General features: G+C 32.9%; 1 protein-coding gene across 1 annotated transcript; it reads left to right on the forward strand.

The window, feature by feature from the left end:
• Positions 1-2166: 2166 nt before the first annotated feature.
• On the forward strand, positions 2167-3436 carry LOC116350277 (multidrug resistance protein homolog 65-like; the record flags this gene model as incomplete). The annotated part of the gene is made up of 5 exons (XM_031782029.1): positions 2167-2224; positions 2512-2669; positions 2787-2862; positions 2926-3119; positions 3188-3436. Coding segments are annotated over exons 2-5 (521 nt in total), but the record flags the coding sequence as incomplete, so codon positions are not given.
• Positions 3437-3510: the final 74 nt, after the last annotated feature.

Genomic DNA, 3510 nt, shown 5'->3' on the forward strand with positions numbered 1-3510 from the left:
TTTATTTCTACTGTTTTGTTTTAACGGTTTAACGCAGTTTAATCAATGCATTATGATTTTGCCAAACTGTGACGGCCATATTGTCACAAACTTCGATTAGTACTCGGAATACGCATTAGAGGTGTTGTTAGTTACGGGCATGATCAGGCTTCGGTCAAAATGAGTTATCATAGATCAATAATCGACATTTTCTAAATTAATTTAAAATTGTTTAGAATTCGTCAGAGTAGCGCACAATTATTAAGCACAGTTTTATTTTTTTATTTTTTTAAAAATATATAAAAAGGGCAATTTATGTGAACTATTCTAAGTTCTAAGAAAGTCAAGATCTTTCAGCAAAAAATTCGTTTTAGCCAAATACGTTGAAAACACAATGGAAGACAATTTTCAGTTCAATGGCAGTGAATCGAGAAAAAAAACACTATTTTTTCGATTGCTTACATTGGCTGGTATACCCAAACACGACAATTCACAAAACGTATTTAGAGCCGAATATTTATTTTAAATGTCTTTCGTGTGCAGCAAATAATTATTTGTACGCTTGAAATGTTTTTCTTTTACAAGGCGAATAAATCGTGCCGCAGAAAAGTGTGATGAAATGAATTTGTTGTGTTTTAAATGTGTCTCACAATCAGGGATTGTTCCTCTGAGGAGGAGGATGGTGAGGAGGAAAATGAGGAGGAGGAGGAGGAGAGCGTGAGGAGGAAAAGTTTTTTTTCTCAAAGGGCTATTTTTATCACAAAAATATAATTTTTAGCTAAAAACATTTTCCTCCTCAGTTGTGGAGGAGGATCCTCCTCGCTCTCCTCCTCCTCCTCATTTTCCTCCTCCTCAGAGGAACAATCCCTGCTCACAATTGATTGATAGTTTGAAGTGTGGTGTGTACTGACAAATGCTACATTTCTTGAATTAAGGTTATTATAACTTTAATTGCATGATATATTTATTCAATATGGAATGTACAAGTTTTATTCAAACAAATTGAAGAATAAACACATTGATTTCAATTTTATTAATTTTGCGTCAACGAAATTAAATTTTCATTGAGAAATTTATATGCAGTGACGATTGATATTTTGTATATATTTTATCACAATAATGTAGTATTGAGACTCTCAATTTGAGAGGAAGTATGGAGAGAGAACATTTATCAGATATTATAAAAAAATGATTTATTAGGAGCATGTCGTTTACTCTTTATTTCGAAACTGTTGAGCACTTTGCAGAAACTGTGCAGTTTATTTTTAAACTGCATTTACGACCACAAATCATTTCGTTTGTGATCGATTTTTATTACTGACAGACAATAAAACCGCTCCAACTTTTTTTTATTTAATAATTATCAGTAAGTAAAAGCAGTCCAACACCCAGGCTTCAAATATGTAATCATTAATTTTGTTTTCGCTATTTGATTGTTTTGTGTGAGCTTTCTATTGCCAATAATTTACTGCTGACAACATAGTATATAATACACTAGGGGATAAACACAAAATTAGAAAACTAAAAAAACCAGTGAATAGATTGAGCTACAGCTATATCAGTGCTATTTTCACAGCTCCTATTCATAGGCGCTGTTTGCGACTTTAAGATACAATTCCGAACGAAATGTTCAAAATGTAAATAAATAGACTTATTGATTTTAGTAATTTTTTGCATAAACAAATCAATAAGTCTATTGTCCCAACGATTGTAAACGCTGTAGTTCAGTGTTTAATTGAGTAGGGCGGCGCCACCGTCTATACATACAAATGTCCATTTAAATCAGCGCCATCTACGCTAAAACATACTTTTGGTTGGAAATAAAACGCCATCATATTCCGATATTGTATTGTCCGGAATTGTATCATAAAAACGCTATCCGTATGCGTTGTTCACAAATAGCACCTATGAATAGGAGCTGTGAAAATAGCACTGCTATAGCTGTAGCCCAATCTATTCACTGAAAAAAACTAAGAAAAATTAGGGTTTTTTAGGTCCTATCATATGTATCCATACGTTATATGCGATTTACTAAAAGAAAATTGGCAAAATTATAGAACGTTTCTCCCCCTTGGTATATACATATAATATCAACAGACTGCATTGTGAATCAAATTCAATTTGTACGTCAATTATTAATGATAAAAGTTTTGAATCTTTGGTAAACATTCTAATAGCTGTGATCGATGCGTGATCGCAGCAGTTCAATTGTGAACGCGAAACGTTTTGAACGTACAATATTTTGGTAGTCAAATGAAGGCTCACTTTACCCGTAACAATTCAACCGCGCTTAAAAACAAGCGCTTGTTCTTATTTTTGCGCCTATCCATATACTCAATGTTTAAAAAATGCATCGCCAAAATAAGAGCAAGCGCTTGTTTTTAAGCGCGGTTGTATGTTACGGGTAGTAACAGTGTTTCTGAGTGCCACTGATTTTGAATTAAAATGGATTAATTGTGATGTGTATTTCTCTGATAAGGTTTATGTGATCATTATTGATACTTTGGAAAATTTTGGTGAAAAATCTTACAGCAGCGAAAGATAAGTAATCAAAAGAGAGAAATTTTGAACACGGAACGGTTTAGGCGTGCGATACTTTGGGCGTCAAATGATCTTTTGCCTTTGTAAAAGTATTTCTGTGTCAGTATCAGTGCCATTAAATGAACTAAAATTGCCTATAAACATAAAATGTAAGAATTTCAAATCGATTCGAATAAAAACGAATCGAAATATAACACGTGAAATGAAACCATTTAATGATTGTTTTTTCCTATAAATTTAACCCGAAATTTGTTGAAAATATAAAGGAAAATAAATGTGTGCAGTACTCCACAAAAGAGCGAACAAGCCGAAGATTCAACGACAATAAGTTTTATCTCCTTGGTATAATTAGTTTTACATTAACTTCCAATAGTTAACTTACACATTTTTCTGAATTGTTTTCAGTATCGGTTTGCATCGCGATCGGATTTAATCTTAATATCGATTGGTCTATTTTGTACTCTCATTAAGTCATGCACTTTTCCATTTCTCACACTTATTTACGGTGAATTTACTACCTTGTTGGTGGATCGAAATTACGGCAGTGGAACAAGCACACCAACTTTGGTGCTGAAATGGTTTGGAGGTGGAAAAATATTGTACGTATCAACTGATGGAAATTTTCTTTGTATTTTTGCATATTAAAAATGTATTGTTTCATCTAAAGGACAAACGCATCACAAGCGGAAAATAACGAAGAAATGAGAAATGATTCGATAGCCTTTGTGATTGCGTCATTGGTCGAGACAGCAGTTGTTATAGTGGCTGGAATTATTTGTGTTGATTGTTTCAATCATGCAGCAATTTCACAAGTTACTCGTATTCGAATAGCGTATTTTACAGCGCTGATGCAAAAAGATGCGAGATTTTATGACATTGAAAAGGGAAAATCTAATTTCACCGTTCGACTTGCTGAGTAAATTAAACAAAATATGGAATTATATGAAATTAAATGGAATAAAACAATTACTTTTTTATTGACAGTGACAT

This window comes from Contarinia nasturtii, unplaced genomic scaffold (assembly GCF_009176525.2).
Source record: "Contarinia nasturtii isolate CC-2019 unplaced genomic scaffold, AAFC_CNas_1.1 Cnas_scaffold_4056, whole genome shotgun sequence".
Classification (NCBI taxonomy): domain Eukaryota; kingdom Metazoa; phylum Arthropoda; class Insecta; order Diptera; family Cecidomyiidae; genus Contarinia; species Contarinia nasturtii.